Source organism: Oxyura jamaicensis, chromosome 4 (assembly GCF_011077185.1).
Source record: "Oxyura jamaicensis isolate SHBP4307 breed ruddy duck chromosome 4, BPBGC_Ojam_1.0, whole genome shotgun sequence".
Lineage (NCBI taxonomy): Eukaryota > Metazoa > Chordata > Aves > Anseriformes > Anatidae > Oxyura > Oxyura jamaicensis.
The window spans coordinates 30582840-30606638 of record NC_048896.1 but is presented as its reverse complement, the minus strand read 5'-3'; the positions used below and the strand labels follow the sequence as shown (position 1 = coordinate 30606638).

General features: G+C 37.9%; 1 protein-coding gene across 2 annotated transcripts in view; it reads left to right on the top strand.

Annotated features, from left to right (window-relative positions):
• Nucleotides 1–11: 11 nt before the first annotated feature.
• SPOCK3 (SPARC (osteonectin), cwcv and kazal like domains proteoglycan 3) overlaps nt 12–23799 on the top strand; it is a 189621-nt gene continuing 165833 nt past the window's right edge. For both annotated transcript variants that reach the window (XM_035323985.1, XM_035323984.1), the window contains exons 1-2: nt 12–159; nt 330–509. In XM_035323985.1, coding sequence (XP_035179876.1) covers nt 330–509 — 180 coding nt within the window. In that variant the 5' untranslated portion in view covers nt 12–159. The remainder of the gene's footprint in view (nt 160–329; nt 510–23799) is intronic.

Here is a 23799-nt window from a genome sequence, read left to right as displayed (position 1 = left end):
GGGGCGGGGCCGGGGGGCGGGCGGGCGGGGAGCGGGGCGGGGGGCTGCGGGCGGCGGCGCGGGCGGGCAGCGGGCAGGCAGGAGGCAGCGGGCAGGCAGCAGGCAGCGGGCCGCCTTTCCGGCCGCGGCGAGGAGCGCGGTTGCGGGGCTCGCGGCAAGGTGACGGGCTGGGCAGCTTCCTCTCCTTCCCCTCGCCTCGCCTCCCTTCCCCCTCAATGCGGCGCGCCGGGCTCCCTTTCCCCCTGCCCCTTCCGCACCCCTGCCCGTTCCGGGCGGGCGCGGCGTGGGTAACCCGCCCTCCCCACCGTGCCGTGTCTCCTCTCGCCCAGATGCTGAAGGTAGCAGCCTTGGTGTGCGTGTGCGCGGCAGCCTGGTGCAGCCCGGCGCTGGCGGCGGCGGCGGCGGCCGGGGGCAGACCGGACAGCGGCAATTTTCTGGACGATAAGCAATGGCTCACCACCATCTCCCAGTACGACAAGGAGGTCGGGCAGTGGAACAAATTCCGAGACGTAAGTTCAGCCCTTCCCCGGGAGCGCCCCTCATGGGGGCAACCGCAACTTTATTTTCGCCCCCGATTTCATTCCGGTTCGTTAAATCCCCGGCGGTGCCCGGGCGCTGCGAGAGGAGGAGGATGAGGAGGAGGGAGGTGTCGCCGGGCAGTTCCCGGCGCGATGCCGCCGCTGAGCGGCGAGCCCGGGCCCGCCGTGCCCCGCTGTGCCCCGCGGTGCGCCGGGCGCCCTGCTCGCACCTCCGGGGCCCTGCGGCAGCCGCTCCCCGCCCGCGGCTGGTGGCGGCCCGGGGCGGCCGCTGGAGCGGGGGCGGGCTGAGGAGGGGGCGCGCGCGGCGGCCGTTGGGCCCCGGGGTCGCCCCGCTGTGGGCTGGCGGCGGGCAGGGCCGGCCGGGCAGGGCGGCTCCTCACCTTGTCGCCCTCACCTCGGCGGGGCTTGGAGCGCCTGGCAGGCAGTGCCTGAGCCCCCGAGCCGCTCCGACCCCAATCTCTCCCCTTATGAAACCCCTCGGTGCTTGTCCCCCTTGGGAGCGCCTGCTTTCCTGAGGAGTTTGTTTTAAGTTTAGCAAAGCCCAACGCATCTTCACGAGGCCGTCCTGCGCTCTTTGATGTTGCTTTTAATAACCTGAATTCCAAGCGGGCACAATCAATCTCTCCTTAGCCTCGCAGCATTGCTTGCTGGGTTTCTTTGATTTGGTTCACAACTTCGGTGTCAACAGGTTCCTCGTGCTGCAGCTTGCCGGTGACTGGTTTGCCATCACAAGCTGAAGTCGAGGGCTCCAAAAAGTCTCTTACTTTTATAAGAAGTCTCGTATTTTTGTAAGGAATCTTGTATTTTCATGAGAGCCATAGTGTACTTGCCATGCATGTGTTTTTTGGCTTTATATATATGCTGCATGTGGGATGCAAACTTGGCTATTTATGTTAAGTAACTCAGGAGGAAGAGTTACTGTTAGAGTTGTGGGAGAACTTAATTCCACAATAGCTTCTATTAAGCAGAATTAATTTAGCGTGTGACGACACTCACGTTAGTGTTCAGATGTTTTTGTTAAGTTGGAATAGCTTAAAATGTAATAGTCACGTGAAAAACGTTCAGTGTGCTGTACCTTGGGACCTGCGTTCTTAGAAAAAAATGCGCAGTGCCACATAAATGTTTTAGGATGAAAGGCTGCTGCTGGAAAGCACCAACATAAGTACATCAGTTATGTTCTATAATGGGGCAAAGTCGTCTATGTAAGGACTACCCTGCGAGGCTGAAGAAGCTAAGTGCTGCCTAATGCCTGTCTCCTGGGTGCCCACTGACATATACTGTAATATTGGATATTAGCCAGATAATTTATTCTGTGACAAGTGGGTGTCCCCAAGGGGTTTAGGAGTGACTGCTCTGAGAAAGTACTGCATACTAATTCACCTGAAGCAGCTTACAAATAGGCTGGCTTATTTATTTTTACGCTGTTTAAGTTTTATAAGACTGGCTCTTCAGAGAGGAGTCTGCTTTTACTTCTTGTGCAGAATGCTTATATCGTATTGATTGTTACTTGATCTGGGATATTTATGGATGAGCCTCATACTTCACGAGGCTCTCCCTTTAAAGCGTGGTTGGCTTTCAGTAATTCATAGCTGGAAAAAAATAAATTATGAGTTAATCTATCTGCACAATCATGAGTTATAGAAAAATATCTTGTAAGATGCACTGATCAGCTGATCAATTATCATCCTTAAATATAACACTGTGGAGAAGTTTTATTAACATCCTCCAGTTCTATATGATTAGCAAATTTACTTGAATGACTTGACTGTAATTTGTGGGTCTTGAATTTGTGATTAGCAATTTGATTAGTGATTCAAATGTTTCCCCCCTGTTATGAAACAGTGCAAATACATCTTAAACATATGGAGGGGTAACTGTCTTGCAGAGTTAAAATAAACATGGGCCTTGCATACATCTGTAATTTAATTCTATGTTTTCTGAACAGAGCAACACATTTGTTGTAGGCTTTAAATACTCTACAGATATATGGGTGAAATTGAATTCTGGTGTGAAAAGAAGTATTTAAAGGCTTAACTTTAGACTTAACTGACAAGACTGATTAATGTGGAAGATAATGACCCTGACTCTGGTCATTGACTCAGTTTCTTAAGAGTTTTAGGTCACAGCGAGAAAGAACGTAGTCATTGAGAAAGGGAACACCTACAAAGCCTAAGCCAGAATATGACTTTGAGATTTTGTTCTGTTTTAAATAAATAAATAAATAAACAATCTTACCAACCTCTAAAATGTCATGCTTGTCGGTGAAGTTTGTTATTAACATGATACTAATATTAGCTGACATCGTTTCAGTACTTTGTACAGTCAGAACTGTAATAACTCTTCAGTTCTCCTGAAAGATCTTGACCATTCCAACAAATCTGTTGAAAATGATGAAACAAATCTAGGAAAGAACTTTGCGTTACTTTGCCTAAATGTGGAACAGTGGGAAGTTGAGTGCACATCAGATGCTCTTTTCACATCTTTTCTTGTGCAAAAACTGAGAATAGGCTCTTAGAGGTGAGATTTGGTGGGATGGGGATGGGGGAAACATATTCTTCATATGGCAGAGATCAGCTCCCCAACCTCATATGTGTGATTGTGTACAAGGCTCTGTTTGTTTGCTGGGGAGGAAGAGATTTTAACTCACTCTGCTTCTTCCTGTAGTCCAGTTGCTGAGTATCAGCAGCTCTTTTGTCACTAAGTCTTGGAGTTGATGTGTTTCTTACATTTTTTCAAGCTGCCTGGTTAGGCTGTTTCAGCAGCCGTGATACTGGGATGTCCTAGCCCATGCGTTCATATCCCCTGTTTATCTCATGGCTGGGAACTGAGGTTCTTTAGTAGACACTAAGTTGGGGGCATCTTCTTATTTCATATTTTGCTATATTTATGGTGTTCTGTGCTAACAGCTTCATCCATGATAGTTGGACTTAGATATTTTTATAAAGTGTATCTATTAAAAATGTACTTTGTCTAGAATGAAGATTATTCCTTTTAAAAAATGTAATCGAGTAATGGCGTTACACTTACACTCTTCAACTTTTCCATCCCAAATCTTACATATTAAACATTCATTAACTATAATGCACTGAATCTGTGGAGGAAAACAAAATATAGGAATAGTTATTTTCTTTATGATGCAATTCCAAATAATGATATTAATTTTAATATTAAAATCAAATGTAGTGTCTTTGTCATTTATAATCACTTTGTTGTTTTTTTTGTGGTCTTTACAACCAGTCTGACAAAATTTCACACAACTGTCTTTTATATTGCTATCTGACAGCCTTTCAGAAACTTTTTTTTTTTGTAAAATTCCATGAAACAACATTCTTTAGCATATCTGATTTTAAGAATTGATACTTGCACTATGTCCATGTGTGTTAATTAAAAAGGTTGTATAATAAATGTTTTACATGCTAAATTTGACTTGGTGCTTAAGAAAAGCATTATTGACGATCTGGCTTGCTTATTAGTGATTTTTACTTTTTCATTTCAACAAGGTGATAATTTAAACAATTCCTGTATTTGTTAATCTAAGATGTGTTAGGAACTTTGTAAGGAAACATGCTTGTTGTATATAAATGAACTCCAAATGACTCAACTATGGTGTAGCATTGTTTTGAAATGGTATGATCAGTTGATCAATATGATCAGTTGCATCATCCTACAGTGTTACTGTCATCCTGCTGCATTGATACAATTATTGAAGGCAAAAAATGTAGGACAAAATTCAAGTAACAGACCTTAAAACCTTGTATTGGATGTGGATGGGAAGTTTGCACTGTTAATGCTAGCTTTTATTCTGCTTCATTGTGCCTTCACCTCTAAATTTATTCTAAAACACGTGGCAAGTTTGGGCAACTCATGGCTTCCCAGATGTGTCCTTTGGAGATAAGTGGAAGAACATTTTTTCTCCTTGGTGAAATCTAAGCCTCGGTGTTTGGAAAAGAGGTGAATCAAATACTAAGTCTCCATACAGATTGTGTAATTCTTAGTATTCATTACTCTTTTGTCTATTTCTAGGCTTAAGTCTTCTTAAAAACAAATGTGTCGTTTCCCTTCCTCCCCCAACCTAAGCTCCCCACCACCTCTACACCTGATGTTTCTTTAGTGTTGTGAGCAGAACATCTCTACATGATTGTTCGGCCATATGACTGCATTTCTCTGCAACTAAAAAGGCCAAGGGCTGTTTTAAAAATGATTAATCACAAGTTTTTTTGCACTTTGCTGTGTGATCACCATGCAAATATTTTGAAGGTTTTAATGTTTCTGGAGTGGAGTGCTGATAACCTGATTTGATGAGAAGAAGGGCTTCTGCTAAACAAGCATTTATTTATTTATTTATTTATTTTTTGATTTGGCTAGAATCCCTCTTATTTTATATATTTCTTAGATTTTTTAACAGGATTATGCAGATAGCTACATTTAGGCTAAATGAATGAATTTTTTGTTTTAAGGCTGAGAAGGTTGACAGTCTAAAGTCAGAGGAGAATTTCTGTTTTTCTAGTTATATTTTTGTTGAATTCACGATAACAGGATTGGCATCAAATACCTGTTTTAAAACTATGGAGTAATAATCATCCAGAGGGTATCCATTCTAGTTACAGTAGTATAGGATTTACTTTAGACTTCATGAATCAAAGCTTTATATTACTATTACAATATCACTTAAATATTGTTATAATATGACTTAAATATTTTCACTTCTCAGACATACGGTCTGATTTTTTTGGGTGGTCTGGTGTGGAGCCAGGAGTTGGACTCAATGATCCATGTGGCTCCCTTCCAGCTCAGGATATTCCATGATTCTAAATGAATGCTGTTACACCGGGTGACTGGTACGTGCTGTGCTATTTAGTTGACCAGTGAAAACTGAAAGTTGACTTAGGTTTACCCTCTAAAGAAGTTTCTTTTCTATTAATAATAAAAAACTTCTTAAGAAACTTTTACTGGAATCCTGTGGCACTATTATTATTATTATTATTTTTTCCGTGTAGTCCAAAAGACTACAGTTTGGCTGAATTCTGGCACTCACTTTTCTTTCACTGTGGACAGTGATTAATGTTACTTACGTATTACTTAGTGGCTATGTATGTAATACTTGTGAGTGTAGTCTTTGTTTGTGGCTTGTTCTTTGGTCCAGGTCTGTTTTTGTCTATAATTTTTCTTCCTATTGCTTGTTTTCTTGGTATTTTCCAGTCTGTCTATGAACTGACAGATCATTCTCTTTTCATAGTGTCCATATACAATTAAAGCAAAATGTGGTTATGTCATTATACTAAAAAAATGTAGTTTCTTTAAAGGTACACACTGCTGAACTTTGTTGTGAAACTAGCTGCTCCGCAGTCTGTTTAATGACAGACTAGGATGTAGGCTTTCTTCTTTTTCAGTTTAAAGTAGATCTTGAAAAGTAGTTTTGCTGCTTCAAAATCATCTTGGACTAAAATACAGCCAGCAGCCAGTTGTGATCTTAAAGTGAGCTTTTGCTTAAAAAGAAAAGGATGGTGTATAGTAAGTAGGTCACTAATATGCACATGATAGAGTGAAAGGGAATGAAAAAGGATCATAAAAGTACTTTCTCTTAAATCTTTAGGATTGGAAAGCGCAGCACTCCTCAGTCTTTCATTGCTGAGGTTAAGTCATTAGCTGTCAAAATTGGTTCATTAGGCTTCTTTGTCTTGTACTTCTTACCATTCAGGGTAAATAAAAACACTTCTTTCCCTATTAGTGGGTGGGGCAGCTCTTCTACTACATACATAATAGAAAATCATGGTTATGGAACAACGGAATTGCAGAACAGGAATGATCAAATTCTTCGTTAAGTTGTCCTAGGCTTCAGTTAGAGCAAGAAGAAAAGGATGAGCAAGAAAAAGCTTCAAGTTCCTTTCTGGATAAGGGCACTGAATCTCAGTTTTCCACATGCCAGCTGGTTATTTGACAACTGGTTATCAGCTATTCTGAAGTGTTGTCAGTGTTTCTCTTTTTTTTTTTTTTTTTTTTTCATTGGGACTTTTACTTTGTATAATCTTATTTGTGTTAATATGGTGAAGGAGGAAAAACTTTGCAACCCAGAATATCTGACAGGAAGAATGAGTATTTTATACTTACAGTGGTTGAGTTTTAATGTAGTTGTTATAACTTTATTTTAAACCTTGAAATATAGGAAAATATTAAGAATTTGTATGAAAATTAAGGAAATTAATAAAGCTATTTAGTTGTCTATCACTTTTTAACTGAACACGGTAAGTTGTATTGGAAATCGTAAGTTTTAATTCCTTTTGCATTGTGGGTAAAGGCTTCTGATTTTGATATGTACTTCTACTTTCTCCTCAAATATGGATTCCGTTTTTCTTTCACCTGGTTACTTTTCCTCCGGTCTGTTTTAGCTTGGTGTTTCTTGTAACAAAGACTTTTTTTTTGTCTGCAGAGACAGTCTGCTAACCTCAAACTATTGTTAATACTGAACTCTTAGCTGTCTCTTGGAAGGCATTAGCTTGGAAGCTCTTTATATAGCTAACGCTGAGGAGTTAAGTAAACTGTAATGTGCTTTCCCTTAGATTGGCCTCATAATCTAAAGGAAAGCTGATAACATCGTTTCATCTTATCTTTATCTCCTTTCTGTGAAGAATAATCTTTATTTTATTTGCTGTAGGTTGTTTAGTGGATATGGATACCCAGTATTCTCTTGTCTTACCATTAAATCTTACTGGGATTGACTCTAGGCATCTGTGCTTATTATAGTGTAGTATAAATAGATTTGTAATACGCTAAGAGGTGGTAACAGTAACAGAAACTGCGTCCTCTGTCTTGGATTTATAATCAGAATGGAAAGATGTCTGGAGCAAGCGGTGTATTATCAGGAGAAGTTGAATGTAGAGAAAAACAGAATGTGAATGCAATTAGAAATTAGAATAAGTTGTTTTTAGACACCATTAATTCTTTTTTCACCCCATGTCTTCCATCTCTGTTACTTGATAATCTTTTAAGCATTTGTAATAACTAGCTATGGAAAGAAGAAGTAATAGTTTGTTTTAATTTCTTTATAGTTCTTGGCCAGTTTTCAGGCTTAACTCTTTCCTTTAAATAGGCGCTTAGGTTTAAATAGTTTCCCTCCCACTAACTCCCACCAAGAGGTGCTGGGTGCCTACAGTTCCATTCAGGAAATAAGGAAGGAAATCCCCTTCCAGCTACAGCTGTTTATTATTATTTTTCATACATAGTTTTAGAGCAACTCCTATATTTCAAGTATAAGGAAACTTGTTCTAACCAATGGACAAAGCAGTCATTGGTCCCAGCCAGCATGGGTTTGTGAAGGGTAGGTCCTGCCTAACTAACCTGATTTCCTTTTATGATAAGATCACCCGTATGGTGGACCAAGGGAAACCAGCTGATGTGATTTTTTTGGACTTCAGCAAGGCTTTTGACACGGTTTCCCATAGCATCCTACTGGACAAAATGTCCACCATACAGCTAAATAAAAACATCATACGATGGGTGAGCAATTGGCTAACGGGCAGGGCCCAAAGGGTTATGGTAAATGGAGCTGCGTCAGGCTGGCGGGCGGTCACCAGTGGGGTCCCTCAAGGCTCCATTTTAGGGCCGGTACTTTTCAATATTTTTATAAATGATTTGGATGTAGGAATAGAGGGTATTTTGAGCAAGTTTGCTGATGACACCAAACTTGGAGGAGTTGTGGACTCAAATGAGGGCGTAAAGGCCTTGCAGAGGGATCTGGACAGGTTGGAGAGCTGGGCGATCACCAACCGCATGAAGTTCAATAAGAGCAAGTGCCGGGTCCTGCACCTGGGACGGGGAAACCCTGGCTGCATGTACAGACTGGGCGATGAGACGCTGGAGAGCAGCCTAGAAGAGAGGGATCTGGGGGTCGTGGTAGACAGCAAGTTGAATATGAGCCAGCAGTGTGCCCTGGCAGCCAGGAGGGCCAACCGTGTCCTGGGGTGCATCAAGCACGGCATCGCTAGTAGGTCAAGGGAGGTGATTGTCCCGCTCTACTCTGCGCTGGTGCGGCCTCACCTCGAGTACTGTGTGCAGTTCTGGGCACCACAGTATAAAAAGGACATGAAACTGTTGGAGAGTGTCCAGAGGAGGGCTACGAAGATGGTGAAAGGCCTGGAGGGGAAGACGTACGAGGAACGGCTGAGGTCACTGGGCCTGTTCAGCCTGGAGAAGAGGAGGCTGAGGGGAGACCTCATCGCAGTCTACAACTTCCTCGTAAGGGGTTGTCAAGAGGCAGGAGACCTTTTCTCCATTAACACTAGTGACAGGACCCGCGGGAACGGGGTTAAGCTGAGGCAGGGGAAATTTAGGCTGGACGTCAGGAGGGGGTTCTTCACAGAGAGGGTGGTTGCACACTGGAACAGGCTCCCCAGGGAAGTGGTCACTGCACCGAGCCTGTCTGAATTTAAGAAGAGATTGGACTGTGCACTTAGTTACATGGTCTGAACTTTTGGGTAGACCTGTGCGGTGTCAAGAGTTGGACTTGATGATCCTTAAGGGTCCCTTCCAACTCAGGATATTCTATGATTTCTTTCTCTTTCCTACCAGTACATGAAAGATACTTTTTAGTAACATAGCTTCAATTTCTCTTTATGGGTATCTTTCTAGTGTAGACATTTAAAAAAAAAAAAAAGTGTACAGTCACGTTTTTTACTATTGTATATATGTTTCAATCTCACATAATCACCCTCCTTGGAGATTTTCAGTAGCCACCTGGACATGGTCTTGGGCAGTCTGCTCTGGGTGGCCCTGCTTGAGCAGGGGTTGGACTAGATGGACCCAGAGGTCTCTGCCAGCCTCAGCCATTCTGGGATTATTTGATATCTGAATGCATTAGTAACCACAGATGAACAGCTTCTTTTTCTGAATCTGGAGTTACCAGTCTCACTTTGACTATGCTTAATGCTAAAATCTGCCTTGTTTGCTGCAGACACAAACATGAAGGCAACAATGGTAAATGCTAACATACTATATGGTATTGTTATTTTCATACGTCTTAAATTTCTGAAAGCTTCTTGTGGTTAGTAATAGTCGTGTTTGAAGCTCCACTGGGCATCCTTACTTAACGTGAATGATCTTTAGTTACTTGACAGATACTTTGTTTGATTTTTCACTCTTGCTTTCCCAACTCAGCCCATTTCACAGTGATACATTACAGTAGCAAAAAGTACCAGTTGAATTACTGATTTATCTAAGGTTGTGCAGGGTGAGGTAGGAGTCTTGGATAGGACACAAGGAGAGCTGGCATGAAATTCTAACCCAGGACAAAGTTTTCACATTTCAGTGAGGATGTTTTCATTACTCTGTTGATATCTTCGCAAGGTAAGATAATACATCGCAAGTTATTAAATAACTTAATGTATTGCATTTGTAATCGGGCCTGCCCCCAGTTGAAAATACACTCCTTTGACATTTGTTGAGTTTGCATTAATGATGAAGTTTGTTCTATTGTTAGATTTGTCTAACAGTGATAAGGGCAGAACTTACTCCTCAGTGTATGCTTCCGAGAATGGACAATGCCCTGTGTTTTAACAGCTATTTAGTAAAACTGGGGGAAGTTATTAGTATGAAGTGCGGGAGATGTATTTATTGATGCATGTATCTTTAAGGATTTTGTGGTTGTGTTCATGACTAAGTGATCACTCTTGCAGAAAGCCCAAACAATGATTCTTGTAAGCAGAATCAATCTGTTGGTATGCAGAGCATCAAAGCCAGGAATCCATTGTATAAGGCCCTTCCAGCCTTAAGCAGAGGAATACATTAACCAGTTTGGTCAGATTTAGGAAGCCCATGTGAAACTCAAGGAACTCTTTGTTTAGGGCCCAAAGGGCACATTGGATTAGATTATATGCTTGCCTGAAGATAGTACAGGTTGTTTTAAACCTGAAAATTCTAGTTGGGCAAAAACATTGCAGGCTTCAGGAGGTTGTACTGTGTGTCACTGGCATAGATCAAGACAGACTTGATTTCTAAGGCCTTTGGTGTGAGGAAAGTTATTAGCTGCAATATTCCCAGATGATGAAGGCAGCAAATCTATGCTGTTTTGCAGCAGAATAGGGAAGAATGATGTTAAAGCACATGTGAACATGATCTGGGGGTATTTACTTCTTTGGCCCCAATATGACAATGAGTAGGACTTGATCAATCTTTCTTACACTTAATTTTTAAAAAGAATTCTCTCCTACCATTTTCAAGGCATTGTTTTGTGTATATTGCCAGTAATTGCGGCCCATCACTTAATGAAAAAATAACAAAGAATGTTGGAATAGAAGCCAATTTAAATCCTAAGAAAGATGGAGAAATGGTTTCCAAATTTCCGTTAGGATATTCACTGTGGTATAAAAATCAGATTGTATTTGTTGTCTTAATCCAGAGTGTAAGTCTGTAAAACATAGTAGGGAGTAGGTAGCTGGTCTTCAGGGACCTCCATGTTGTGTTTAGTCAAAAGCTACTGTATCTTTGTTTTTCCTTCCTTTTTCTCATACACTAAATGTTTACAATTCCTATTTTTTCTGTTCCTACATAAAGATGGTAGTTTATTAGTGTAATTCTTGCTTCATTTCCTCCAGGTTTTCTAGATGTGGATTGCAGCATAGCTTTTTGAATTTTAAGATCTGAGTAATGTTTTTCCCCAGGAGACTTGAAAATACTAATGTTATGGAACATCTGAAGTTCAGAACGTTGAACAGTTCAGCTCTTGTGTTTTTTAGAATAAATATGAATACATGCTATGTGCATGTGTGTGTGCACATGTACTCCATGTAGGCATACGCTAACTGGAATCCCAGATTGGTAACAACTGAAAGGAGTTCTATTCAGTTTCCTGTTGGGGAGCAAAGTACTCAGAATGTTCCAAGTATTTCATAGGTCCAACCTCATCATGTCTACTGATCCTGTCTTACTTTCAGATTTTGATATCCCATCCACTGTAGAGCTTTCTTTGGTATATACTGAGAGTGACATGGATTTAACTATGTTTGTGGAATGCAGAATAAACTGATAATTATGAATTCATATTTCAGCTATGCGAGGCAGTTGTCTACAGCAGTTTCAGTTAACTGGCTGGAAGAGATACCAATTTTTGTTACGTGCCGTTATGTATCACATCAGAATGTGACAAGTATGACTACAGATATTTAGAGATTGGCAAGAAAATGTTTGTGTCAAACTCCATTTTGCCCAGGAAACGTAGTGGAAGGTATCAAAAATATTTTAATGAAATTCATTATTTTGTGAAGCAAAACTGTAGTTAGATTTTAGCAGTGCTTAATCTCTTCCTGAAATGTGATAGTATTTTCCATAGTTGATGTTTTAAAACAATCTTGCTTGTCAAACAGATATTCTTTTAGTTTGAAAGTGAGTGAATCTTCAGAGTTAGAAAGAGTTGGACTGTGATGTTAAAGCCTGGTTTGGGTGTAGGTGGACTATTCAACAGCATGAATGTTAGGAAACCTTTATTTTAAAACATTGCAATTTACTCTCAAGCAATACTAAAACTTCTCTTCACAAATATTTCTGCTTTAAAATTTTTAGTTTAATGCAGATGAAGGATAGTAGTTTATATAGATTTACAGATCCTACAGTTGATTATCTGAAAGAACATTTCACTAAATAAATATACTAGTGGCAGCTAAAATTCCTATAGTTGTAAAATTATGCACATTGTTTATACAACAGATTTAAAATATATCAGTGTTCAGCTTTTACTTATACTGGTTCCAAAACATACATCTATTTGATTTTCAAGCTTAGTTATTTTCAGTTTTGACAACTGAATTTTTCAGTTGCTTTACTTAGGTAGCTTTAGCCAAACAGCTTGCTCATTAGACCAAAAAACCTGCCAAGAGTAATCAAGCATAGGGATGAAACAAAAGACATTGTGATTTACTTTTTTATGCTTGGCATTTATCAGGAGAAGTGCTTGATTGAAGGGAAGAAAAAAAGAAAAATGAAAAAAAAAACTTCATAATGCTGAAGTAATTACTATCATAAAATTTGAAAACCTCACTGATGTGCAGGCAGCTAACCCTATACTTCCTGAAATATTGTAGAAATTCTTACAAACAGTGTATTTTTAAGGAGTTTTGCAGAAAGTGAATCACTTTTTGGGAAGTAATTTTTTCCCACCTTTTTGAGCCTGCATTGTGGCTTTTACTAGGATAATGTCCTATTAAACTGGACTACAATCCAGTTTGTGTGGAGTCTTTTCTTGTTCAATTTAGGTCGACGAGAACATGTTCACTGATGTTTGTGAGAGGTGGTCCCTAATTATGCTGGTTTACTTACTGTTCAAATAATGATTTTCAATATGTCTATAAAAATAGACTTTGGAATGTATTTTGCAGCTTGGAAAAATAGATGATGAACTTGAGCTGGAGAACCAATGAAGTCATCCATTTCATTAGGAAATCCTACCTGGTGGTCTAAATTAGAATATCAACGGAATTTAAAAAAAAAATCCTTTTCTTTTTGCTTTATTGTGTATAAGGGAATTCTTAATTTGTTGCTATGTCTTGGAGTACAGTGAAAACAGTGCCTTTATTTTCTTAAGCCACTGGGTTTGATTGAGATTTTAGTTCTGTTTTTAAACAAGTTGTTTTCTTGAGTAAGTTGTTCACTTGGTTTTTATTCTTCTCCCTCCATTTCTGAGAGGAGCGTAGAAAACAATCTTTCAGTTTCACTGACCTGAATCAAAATACTTTGTTTTGGCTAATTTATCTGAGATGATCTCTGCATGTGTATTTATAGCTTGTATCTGTTTCGTTTGCTACATTGCTTCCTTGAGTTGTAGGTAGGCACCTCTGTGCTGCCCTACATGCCAGGCTTCTATGGTGAATTACATACTGTGTGTTGCCCTCTGCTTTCCCTTCCAGATGAATCTCATGTTGCAGTGTGCAAAACAGAGACTCAATTAAATGGGAGGGTGGCAATTATTAAGGAGAAAAAAGAAAATCAGACAAGCATAAAAAAGCTCTGGAATGCATAGCAAGATAATATTACCAAGGCTAGATTTTCAGGCTGTATTAGAAAGGCCATTTATATAGATAATATTATTAAAACTAAAGCTGAATAACCTATTTGTGAGAGGTATTAAAGCATCTGCTACACAGCTTAATTCTCTGTGAAGTTATTAGAGTTTTTGGTAAAGCTAAGCAGTGGGATGGATTTACTTGCTATTTGTTTCTTTTATCTAAAATGGGATTTATCTATTTATTTATTTGAGATCTGACGATGGACTAGATTGATTATCTAATGTAATAATTCTTGGATGTCAGAAGTAAGGCACAAATCTGTAGGTAGTGCTTTAACTTGTTTTGACAAATATATGGTGTTTCTTTTTTGTGTCAGAAATCTTCCTTGAGCAAGCTGGAGAGTACAGAGCAGTCAGTGATCTAGAGTAAAATTAGAACCTGGATGAAGTATGAAACACCACAGTATAATTCAAGAAATAAAGTTTTTTGGAAATCTGTAATCTATTTTCTGTTCTTATTATGGTGCATAGTACTTATTTCACTTGTCATATGAGTTTGAAAGCTCTGTTACACCTATCTCAGCTTTATTTTCTTACAAGGTAGCTGTGTCACCTGATGTTTCCAGTGTTTGTATTTTTCATTATCTTGACTCAGAAAGCTATTAAGCCATTCCCCGCAAACCTCCTCTACGTAGGCAAACAAAGAGAGAATGTTGTTTATCTTTAAATATTTTCTCTAAAGCCAATACATTTTATATCACTTTCCTTTTATAAGATTCATCAGAAAATGAGGAATGGGGAGAAAATGAAAATTGTATTGCCATTTTGTTAACTATAGGGATTTGCAGTATGTACATTCTTTGTATGGAGGCGTCTTTGATACAGGTTACTCTAGTAGATGTCCCTTTACACCAGGTTCATGTCCCTGATAGTTCCCATAAACTTTTTTTTAATGCATTTTGTTTCTTGTAAACTTCAAACATAACAAGTAACCCCCAAAAAGCACATGAAGTTTTACAGCTCAGACTTCTGGTAACTGTGGTACCATTTGGGCTTTGTTCTGAGTTCCTGTGATCAGAGCCCGGCATGCTCTTCATCTAATGGGGTGTGCAGCAGTCAGAAATAACTCAGTTCAGTTCTGAGGGGACTCTGTTAAGATACATAGATATGTTCCTGACTAGAAAAGCACAGGTGAGGTGATGTTTTTTCATGAAGTTAAATCTAAAATTGTTTTATTAACTTCAGTGACAGTATTTTTGCTCAGAGGCTCCAGGCAATGGCCAATGAATGTTAGTGCTGCTTTAAACCAGATGAAATTATTTTTATGTGGTATACAGGAATTGAAAAAACATGGATGAAGAAGTAACTCGTTTCTCTTTCACCCTGGATCTAGATATTCAGGATCTCTTCTATTTTAACTCTTAACACTTAAATGTGCAAGACTATAAACTTTGCAGTTGAAGGTCGGCAGCACCAACCATGTAATACTTTATGACACAGTTACTAAACATATAACTTATTTTCATCTGTAAACATATATTAGTAGAAAGCTGCTCAGTGTAGTTACATCATTGGAAATAGAACATTTATCTGATGTGACAAAATTGCATCAATTCAGACCAGAATTACGGATCTTACCGTCACTTATACAATGAGTTTGGAAGAGTTTTCTATCATTCTGTTCAAGATTTAACTTCATTGGAACTGGAGTTCAGATCTGGAATATTTTGTCCTTTTTGACAGTAGAGTCAGACAGTAAATCCATAGGACTTTTTCCTTGCCTTCTGCAAATTTAAGTTATATGTGACTAAGGGGAGGTTAAGGGCTTCACTCCAGGGGCATAAAATTAGTTTAGGACCAGATAGCGTGATTTAGCTGTGTAGTGTTCCTCTGAGTGATTTTGGCTTGGGCTGTTAGGAACAGTTGTAATGACTGGCTGATAGCTCTGCTGCCAGTAGATTTCTCGGGCTAAGAAGAATCCTGAGATGATCTGCAAACTCTGTTTTAGTTTTCTAAGACAATTAGGAGCAAATAAATGGATTCTTAGGGAACAACAAAGTAAATGTTTTATTTGTTGGATATCAAATAGTATAATAATAACCTAATAACCACACCAATAACCTAGGCTTTAAAGTTAAAAATAGATAATACAAATATGAAGTAATTGTCTTTTGATTTACTGTTTCTCTCCTAATTTGATGTACATATTCAGTTTGCTCAGTTTTCTGTGTTTTTTTTTTTTTTTTTTTCTCCTTACAGCAGTTAAATCAGAACCCTAGGGAGAAAGGTTGAGAATAGGGGGCTCTTAAAGGAAAAAAATACTATGATTTACATTTGCATGAAAAGAACATGACGTTTGAGGATTTGTTGTGTGTGTGCAACAGCCCAGCTTGTCAGAACATAGAACACTTACCCAAAGGCACCAGGGTATCCAGAGTTCTTATCTCAGTGATGTCTGGCTTTCCTAGCTAAACAACCTACTTACGTGTGCTTATTTGGGGAAATGAAGTTTATCTGTCTCTCATATCTGTCAGATTCCAGGTTTATTTCTAGGAGTCCATCTTCTAATACAGTAGAAAAAGACTCGTTTATTTCCTTAAAAGCTTTGAGTAATGTAATGCAAATCAGACTGAGCTATTTATAGATTCCAAGTCTTAGTTGTCGCAATGATCATTAATGTTTGAACACATTAATTTGTTGCATCCTTCGCTATGAAGGAGCAGGTGGTCTGGCAGCCTGCTCTGTTAATACAGCATTTAAACATAGATTCATTTGCAGTCCAGTGCCATTGGTTGGTGTGATTGACATCACTCCTAGAGGGGTTCTGACACAGGGTTTCTGAGGTGAACCTGAATAAGACAGCGCAGTCATACTTAGTTACTTTCTACTGAGCATATAGAAGTTTCCACATGACAAATTTGAATTTCTCATGTTGTAAGTGGACATATATGCCCTATCCAGCAAAAAGATTAGGCTGATGGTTAGCATAAGCCTTATACGTAGGCTTAATTTGAAATCAGTTGCTGTGATTCAGGTAAGTGAGACTCTTCTTTTTGTTAAGACTGTTACTGCCTGGCCATTTTTTTTTTTCCTGCTGTTCAGTTAAATAGTTATTTTTAGAGATAGTTGTTGATTTTGTTTGCTTTTAGTATAGATAAGTCTGCTGTTGGTGGGCTTGAAATTTATTTGTAATAATTTTTCATATTTTTTTCTAAAATCAATTTTGTTTAAAATAGATAACATCTAATGAAAAACATGTATTTTCTTCAAATGGCCAAATTATTAAGATAAGTTATGTGAATTCTTGCACTCATTATTGGAGAAAGATGTGCTACAGTGTTACTGTTCCTTTATTAGTGCTTTGTTTCTTTATTAAATGCTCTTCCTAACACCTTGGTTGTGAATGCCCATCATAGAAGCTGGAATGAAGATAATGCTGCATCGGCTACAGCGGATGAAACTTTTAATTTTCCTGTTGGTATTTTTATTTTTTTTTAATTTTTTTTTTTCCTGAGTTAAGAAGGTATTTTCTTTCCCCTTGAAGCCAAAAGTTCATTTACTATGTAATTTAGTAACTCCAAAATGTGTGTTTAGTTGGTACTAATATTTAGAGTAAGATATGCAAAACCTTTAAACTGTTTTTCTGTGTTGACTAAAATCTTTTCATTTTCCATTTAGGTTAAAAGTGTACCCCTTAGTTTCGCTAATGGTTAGTACAGCTCTGTGGAATGTGTAACGAATACGTGAATTATGATTAAAAGGAAATAATGTGGAGAGTGAAACATTCTATGCCTTACTTTTCCTAGAAATACTTTTTTTAATGAGTTATTTAACTGGATTATTCATGTTTTGTTCCATAAACTTCTTAAATGGCAAATGAGAAATGACAGTCTCTGTTAATTGTAGAGCGGAAAGAAAACAAAAGTTGGAGGCGTTAATTCTGAGGTGGTCAAACAAGCTAAGTCATTATATTTTGGTGGGAGAAAAGACTGATGCATTGCAGTATATATCCAATTATGGTACTACTGTGATGTAATACACATGATTCTGAAACCACTTTTCAGAGATCAGCTTTTAATTAGCATTTAAAATAAACGTTTGCATTTCTTCTTTTGACTTCTGAAGGATTTTTGCTCTACTGAAGAACAAACATTTTTAGCCATAGATGTTAAATTTAATGGAACCAACAGAAATACTCAAAATTAAGTTTTTCTTCTGATTCTGATTTAAGATTTTTCTGCATTGTTTGGTGTGTGTAGCATTGTTTGCTGTGTAAAACACTCTTGATACAAGAAGATTACTCTGATACTTCAGAAAGTAAAACTCTGCTACTTTGGAAAGATTAATTGTAGCGCCCGTATTTTTGACAGTCTAGTTTACATTTTAGTGTGATACCAAAACAAAACGCTATAAACAGTCAAACAACTTGAAATACACTGACAGAATTCAATTTTCTGGTTCTTTTACTGGCAAATATTAATATCACTGCTTTTGGGGACCAATGAAACTTGCAAATTTATTTTAAATTAACTTATATACATGGTGTAACTATCCAAAATGTAGGATCTGTGGAGGGATCTGCTGTGCAGAGGCAAATAGTGATCTAGTGCTTGGCAATATCAGAACAGGTGTGTAGAAACGTCTAGATTAATTTTGAGATAGCCATTTTTAGATAGACCTATCCTGAGTAAATGCTGTGCTTTTCAGTATTTTAAATTTTATTCAAGAATAATATAACTCTATAAACACAAAGTAAATATCTTTTCAGTAGTTTACATCGGTCATTTTATTTGGGACAGCTTTGAGATTTTTATGTTTAAAAATAAGTCTGAAAGGGAGATTACTTTCCAATTTTTACCCCCCCCCTACCCCCTTACATATTTAAAACTAAATGTCGGTTTGTGTATTTACAGAAATATTTAACTTGATTTTGCATGTTGGCTTCCAGGACATAGGTTTTATTAACTTTCTGTATTTATGAACTTTCTTAAGAAATTTTCTTCTGTAAATCTTTGTGTGTTGCAGATCTCTTACAATAACTTACTGAGCTGAGGAGTAAGCAGTAGCTAATCAAGTGCAGCAGAAATCAAGGGTATGACCTCAATTTTCCTGTCCCTGGGGAACACTTACTATATGGATTGTAATATGAATATCATGAAAAGGTCTGTGGGCCAGTTTTTCTTTAGCAGACAATTCCCATATTTTGTATGCTTTTGTTTTGTTTTCTGGATATTTGACTTCTCTGGGAAATCTTTCTTCCTCATTCTCCTATCAAAAAAAAAAAAGTGATGATTTCTGGAGCTGATAGCTGTGCAGCAAAACTAATTTAAGTACATACCAATGAGCACTGGTCATGTGCCGTCACAAAAGCATCAGCTCTGTGAGCACTGGAAGGTGGATTCTGCACTCCTGGCTTGTTGATGAATTTCTTTAGACATGCTTCAGCTGTCAGTTGACATATGTAGAGGACAGACTCTCCTTGATTGTTGCAGAGTATGATGCGGGTACAAAAATAACGTGTAAGATAAACCATTTTGAGGACATATAGTGGGTATGGGTCATATTTGCAAGAGAAGTGTTTAGAAGAAAGTTCTCTGGTGAGAAGATTTTTGAAAGGACCGAATGAGAGGTGCACAGAAAAATATTTGAGATCGTAAATTGTTTTCATAAAATGATATCCCTCTGCGTAGCTTTCAGCATTTTAGAGAGAAGGATGAAGCAAAATGACAGATGTCCCTCCTTGAACATGCTCCACAAGGACAGTGACGGCCTCTCCTCCTCCCTTGACAGGCCATAGGAAGGCAGTGCCAGCCTTTTGTAACACAGCCAGTGGCACAGGGTACGTTCAGATCTCTTCCTACTCTCCTTCATCACATTTTTTCTCAGAAAGAGCAGTCAAGCATTGGAATGGGTTGCCCAGGGAAGTGGTGGCATCACCGTGCCTGGGGGTGTTCAAGGAAGGTTGGACCTTGTGCTTGGGGACATGGTTTAGTGGGTGACATTGGTGGTAGGGTGATGGTTGGACCAGATGATCTTGGAGGTTTTTTCCAACCTTAGTGATTCTGGGATTCTATTCTGTTACATCAAGGGACCATTCTTGGAGACATGGTTGCTGACTCCTATTTGCAAGATGTGAAGGGAGGGCTGAGCAGCACTGTAGTCTCTAAACTAACTCTGCCCAGAAATGTAGTAAGAACAAGACACAGAATAGGGAAGTAGTCAAATTAATCAGAGGAGACTGCTTCAGAAGAATAATATTCACCGACATAGAATGCAGACTGCACCTGGGACAATCACCATCCAAGAACTGCATTTTCACTGAAGTTATGATGTTGTAGGATGTGGATAACTACCCAATGACAAGGAAGTTGTCTTCTGGATGCAGTCCTGGTAGGCATTGCCATCTGGAATAATAACGAAATGACTGTGCTTACTTGAATGCTTTCAGTCTCCCTCTTCATTTTCCCCCGAAGTAGATATAGAGACATGAAAAATACAGTGCAAATACAAATCTGACACTTCAAAACTGTTATTTCCAAAACAGAAAAAATGCAAACATAATGACTCCTAATGCTAGTCATTAATTTAATAAAGGCAGCTCAGTCTTTGCTTGATCTTTTTTTTTTTTTTTTTTTTTTTGTGTGTGTGTGTGTGTGTGTGTATTTGAATGCAGGTACATCTATCTCAAAATGAAGTTCAAGAATTGAAATTTGAATTTTCTTTTTTAACCAGAAAAGTAGCTACATGCATTTTTGAAGCAATACATTCACCATTGGTTAAATAGCATGGCTGCTTTGATTTTGTGTTACTAAATAATTGATTCATTGACATGTTCAATGTTCCACAGGACTATTGATTAATTCATTGCAAATAACTAAGTTGAGTGTTGAGTGCATGTAGAAAACGATTTTATTTTTTTTTAGAAAATAAAAATTGAAAAAAAATATCAGTTTTTTCTATGTAAAATTGATTATTTTCATCAGATTGTGTGATCTGTACTGAAGTATTTAAAATTGTAAACAATTTATCTTCAATAAGACATTTTCTTGTAGGAAACAACGTTAGTAAACATACTTGCTGTAGGAAGCAAAGTAACATTAGTTGATATACTTGGTAGGAAAAGTTGCATGCTCAAAGGCCTCAGTGTTATGTAGCAGCATCTGGAAAAAAGTCACCAGACACATTGTTGGTACATGAAAAGTACTCATAGGTTATGTAGTTATTAAACTATTGAAAAATACATTATGAGAACTTGAATGAAAACCAGGTGTATGATATGTGGCTTTTTATGCTGCACTGGTGTTACGTTCTCCCAATTCTTACAGTTCTGTGGCCATTCTAGAATTTATTTGTAGTTGATGCATTTCTGGGTTGTTTCCATCGGTGTGCTTTCTATTTTTTTCCCCCTCAAGTATTACTGATTTAGTATGAAAGTATAGAACATCATGTTAGATTATGGTTTCGGGATAGGTATTATATTTCTTGTTACATTTTGGTTTTCTCTATATGTGTGTATATAGTATAGTTCCTACATTTGTATTAAAACAACAAAGCAACCTAATGTATGCAATTTATTTTTTTTTCTGGTTATTAAGCTAGTGTTAATGGATTTGATTAATGAATAATTATTTATCTTTAGCATATGTAGTCCAATTAGAGGAACAAAGTGTGCTTAATATTTTCTGCCTGTTCTTAAGGAGTAATTTAGGTGCTTTGCATTTCTGTATACTTCTCCTGTTTTGCTTTTGTTGCTCTATCAGGTGTTTCATATATATTTGTCTCGTGACTGCTTTCCTATTGCTTTATTAGGTAATGAATGGAACAAAGGAATCTAACAGGTTTTCTAGGGGAAGCAGCAAAACAAAATGTTGATAAATATACAACATAAGCTGTCAAAGGGTATTTCTTGCTGGTCTTGAGAACTATAGCAGCAGTATGGTAATTTCTTCACAACTGGATTTTTACAGACAATGCTGTGTCTTAGATTCCTTCAGGAGTAAAGCAAGAGGGTAAGTATGTGGCTGTTGGCAGCAGGAGCAGGTTTAGTGTGTAGAAATCACATTACTATGCACATTTATAGTGTATATTCATATATAGCATCCATCATATATACGTGTATGAAAATGGTAGATTTTTTCCAGCATAGAAATCCTGTGACTGCTAACTATAGGATTGAGAAATTATTATTTTTCTAGTCTACAGGAAAAAAAGAAGAAAAGCAGATGAGACCAGATGTTCATTTTACTTTTCCTTTAATTCTGATTACGGAGCTAAGCTTGAGGAAGGGATATTCTGGATCTTTTTTATTGGATTCCTTGCCATATATAGCATAGCATAGATTAAGCCTGGAGGAAAATTAAAAGCTTTTTTTTTTTTTTTTTTTTCAATTTTGCAGATAAAATTTCCATTATGTTGTTACAATTTTAAGAGGACTCTTGCAAAAATACGTATTTGTCAGATTTGCTGTGTGTACAATTAAACCTTTGTTTCCATATATGTTATTCATTTAAAGTTGGGAAAGTTAGAAAGACTTAAATCAGTTTGTGATAAATGGACAATATGCCATCCTTGCTAGCTCATAGTTAGTAGAGAGAAGATTGGAATTTTATCCCTGAATTAAAATGGAAGATCTTACTGCAAGTCTTTGCTCAGAACATCAGCAGAGCATGAGTTATGCCTGTGGGTATTAATTTCTACTGAGCACTTTTTCTGTCAGTGGTGGAAATGTCTCGCAGTTTTACCTTGAAGAGTAAAATAAGCTACAGATTCAGATAATATTTTGCTGGAGTCACGAACTGTCTGCTGAATCAAGTCATGATTACAAAATTGCTGTCAACAACTGATACATGTGTATGAACTTCAGTGTAGAGTAAGTAGGGATGGGGAGCATCCCATTCCTTTGCTTTAAAGTAAATGCATTAGCTATTCTTTCTGGTATCTTCCTGTGGAGGGACTTTAGGTGTGTGTGCACTGCAAAGTGTTCTCAGGAAATGTGTAATAAATGAAGAGATGGAAGTAATAATGAAAATATGGAAATAGCATAGCTCTAGTCATGTGGAGCTGTAAGCAAGCAATTTTGTCATGTTTTTGTTGAGTAAAGCCTACAGAAAGCACTACATGCTCACACTTTTATTGACTGTGGTATTAGAACACCGTATGCATAAATGTTGTGGGCGTCTCCACATGGTACTTTGTGTGATTTACATGGTTACACAAAAGAGTACCTTTATATGGGGTAATATAATGTAAAAGTAATTTTTTTCAACTCCAGTTGAGATTTTTTGCAGAACAGTTAGTATGCTTGCCTGTATTCAGCAGTTAGTTCATTAAACTTTTTTTTGAATGATGGCAATAAAAAAAAAAAAGGGGAGAGAGTCCTGATGTATATTCTTCAGTGTTCCTCCAGCCATGGTTATCCTGACCTGTTAACTAAAGGAGAAAGAGCAATAAAAAGAATTAGACTGAAGAAAATAAAAGAATGTGCACATTGTAAGTGTTAGAATAGAAGGGAAAGATGTTTTTTTTCTGTATATCCATTCCAGACAGTGACTGGAGAAAAGAGAAAAATTCAAACAAACAGAGCGAAAGCAATGTTTGAGTTGTTGTTTATGTCTTCTGCTATGTATGCACATAATATTTAGGGAATTTGCCTGTTTAGCAGCCAAGTGAGAGAAGCCTCTTTCTATTGACATGCTGCTTCAAGGTTCTTAATGATAAAACAGCCTCTGGGAAATAAAGACATGAGTTCAAATTCCTTTTAAAAGTATAATTTAATTTATTCTAGACTACCACATCTTCCCTTTTCCTGTAAAGACAGATTAGGAGCTTGACCCCAAAGTACTGGAATAAGATCATACTAATGCAGAAAAGCATCTGATTGATACTAGATACTGCTATCACTGTTGCATGTCAGCTTTATGATTATGAAAATATTTAAGACAAGTTTTAGACCCTTTAAGTGTGTTTAGAATACTCATGGTAGAATTGATATTATAATAGGAGTTACCAATTAATATTACAGTAACCTTTCTACTGCTAGATGTGTTCCTGTACCTTAGACTCTATTTCCTGTCCTTTTTTTTTTTTTTTTTCCACTATAAGACTTATTAGAAATGGAGGAATTAAGTAAGACATTTTATCTTTTAAGCCTTTCAGCTTTGATTAACGTGACAGTTGAAAAGGGAGAAATCTTTGCAAAAGTTTCCATCTACCGAAAGGTCATACCTTTTCCACATAATTTGATTTGTAATTAGAAGCAAGAGTTGTTTAAAA